Source organism: Alexandromys fortis, unplaced genomic scaffold (assembly GCF_014885135.2).
Source record: "Alexandromys fortis isolate MF-2015 unplaced genomic scaffold, M_Fortis_MF-2015_v1.1 scaffold_92, whole genome shotgun sequence".
In the NCBI taxonomy this organism is placed as follows: Eukaryota; Metazoa; Chordata; class Mammalia; order Rodentia; family Cricetidae; genus Alexandromys; species Alexandromys fortis.
Window position 1 is genome coordinate 3,523,598 of NW_026067972.1, and position 2,458 is coordinate 3,526,055.

At 48.0% G+C, this 2,458-nt stretch overlaps 1 protein-coding gene across 1 annotated transcript in view; it reads left to right on the forward strand.

Annotated features, from left to right (window-relative positions):
- Positions 1-2,458, forward strand: part of Trmo (tRNA methyltransferase O) — a 19,661-nt gene that overhangs the window by 9,141 nt on the left and 8,062 nt on the right. Inside the window, exon 4 of the mRNA XM_050156045.1 lies at positions 1,205-1,834. Coding sequence (XP_050012002.1) covers positions 1,205-1,834 — 630 coding nt within the window. The remainder of the gene's footprint in view (positions 1-1,204; positions 1,835-2,458) is intronic.

Sequence of the window (2,458 nt, forward strand, 5' to 3'; positions counted from 1 at the left end):
TGTGTAACAGCCATAGCTGCCTGGAACTAGCTCTTATAGATCAGGCTGGCCTTGAAGTCACAGAGATCCTCCTACCTCTGCTTCTCCTGGCTATCTGGGTCTCCTTGCAATGTGTTTTTCTTTAGGTCAGAGTCAATGTGAGCACATGCTGTGTTTTGGTTCTCATTCATCAATGTTCCAGGAGTCAGGATAGGAGACTCTGTACCAGCAGCAGGAAGTGGACAACAGCTATCCAAGTGGGCAGCCAGAGACCTGTCTTAATATTTAGTTATAGGGTCTTGTGTCCTGCTGACTGTTTTGAGTCTTCATGGATACCTTTCTAGTTTTGTATAACAAAATGATCCAAAGTGTATCTGCTTAGGCAGCATACGTTGATGATGTGTTTAAAACACTGCTGTTTTTCCAGGAGTCAGTAGGATGGGCTTATCTTTGCTGGTCCTCTGCACTGAAGTTGTTACAGAGTTCGTTTCCTCATAGGTAGGATTGAGGGCCCAGCTTTGTGCCAGTGTTGTCTGCAGGCTGCCCACATTGCTAGGGCATCTTATAGCTGTTTGGCACTGGGCTTTCCCAGCATGCTTGTGCACTGCACCAGGGTGCAGGGAGAATTGGTCAGGTTAAGTCTGTGGCCAGCAAGGACTCCTTTATGGAAAAGCATTATTGAAGGAGATCAGAACTCTTTTGCTATGTTCTTTTATTTATATTAAGTTGAACTCAGAAAAGAAGGGGTTACACAGGACATGAGCACCAAGTTGGGGAGCATGTCAGACCTCCTAAAGTCTCCTCATCACAGTGGAAATACACATTGTTGGTCTTGTGAGATGCTGAGGATTGGCCTGTGCCTAGAAGTGATACAAAGATGAGTGAACCCCAACATGTGTTCCAGGGGCCTGCTCACTGTCAAGGCGCAGAGGTGTTGGTAAGTCATTGCCATTCTATAGGAAAAGGCTTGAGTGGAGGTTTATACACTTAGGCCTCTGTGAGACCCAGAGGAAAGAGTCAGGAAGGTTTGTAAGTGATGTGTTCTGTATGAGCCTTGAGGAGTTGGAGTTTGGCCCGTGAAGACGTGGGTTTCCAGGCAGAACAGTGTAAGTGGGCTCAATGAGGTGCAAAGGGGTATTTGGAGAGAGAGGGGATAATCCTGCCTTCCATTTGCCTGCACCACTGTCCACTGTAAACACCTAAGAGGACCTTTATCCCCCTTCAGGTGGCGCTGTGTTCCTGTCTGGAATTGACATGATCCATGGCACGCCCGTTCTAGACATAAAGCCCTACATTGCTGACTATGACACACCACAGAACTTGGAGCCTCTGGAGGACTCGAATGTGCAGCATAAGCCTAGGGCCGCATCTCAGTCTGATGGCACAGCTGACAGTTGTGACCAGCGGCTGCTCCCAGGGTGTGAGAACGCACTGCACTGCCATAGCGCTGAGGAGAAACTGAAGTGCCTTGAAGACGGGACCCCAGAAGACACCTCCCAGAAGCCCAGAGATGGCACAGAAACCTGGCACGCTTTGCGTGGGGACAGAGAGAGAACGGTGGGTGTGGCGCTGGAATCAAGCAGAAGTGCCGGTGTGGATGTGGCTGAAGAGCAGTGTGGCCCACAGGATCTGAAGAACTTTCTGGACAAAGGCACAGATAGGTCAAGGAACATAGACCATGCCGTGGTCAAGGGGAACAATGCAGAGACACAGTGGGCTTCCTTTCATGCCAGGACAGCTGACAGAGTGCCCTGTAGTGTCGTCCCTGCCTGGGTGAAGGAGGCCCCTGCAGCCTCGTTACAAGTCCGGTTTACTCCTCATGCGGAGATGGACCTGAGGAAGCTAAGTTCAGGAGGTAAGCCAGGGTACCTGGGGTCTCCTAGGCCTGAGTGAGAGATGAACGGCGTTCTTTTCATATCAGTTCTTATTATGTTGGGAATCAGGCCCTATGCATGTTAGCTACAGACTCAGTCAAAGGATGAACTTTTCTTTATAGTTAAATCTAGACAGGATTGGCACTTGGGAAAGTAGTTATATATATGGAATATTTGTCAACGTGACAGGTTTTTTTTAATATATATTTATTTTTATATTCATTGGTGTTTTGCCAGCACGTATGTCTGTGTGAGGGTGTCAGGTCCCCTAGAACTGGAGTTACAGATAGTTGTGAGTCATCATCTGGGTGCTGGGAATGAACCTCGGTCGTCTGGAAGAACAGTCAGTGCTCTAAACCACTGAACCATCTCTTCAGCCCCCACTCCTTTTTAAATATATATATTCACCCCACTCTTTCGTTTTTTGAGACAGGGTTTCTCTGTGTAACTTTAGAACCTGTCCTGGAACTCACTCTGTAGACAAGGCTGGTCTCAAACTCACAGAGATTTATCTGCCTCTGCCTCCCAAGTGCTGGGATTAAAGGTGTACACCACTGCCACCCAGCTTTTTAAATAGTTTTGTGTATATGGTGCTCTGTCTGCAT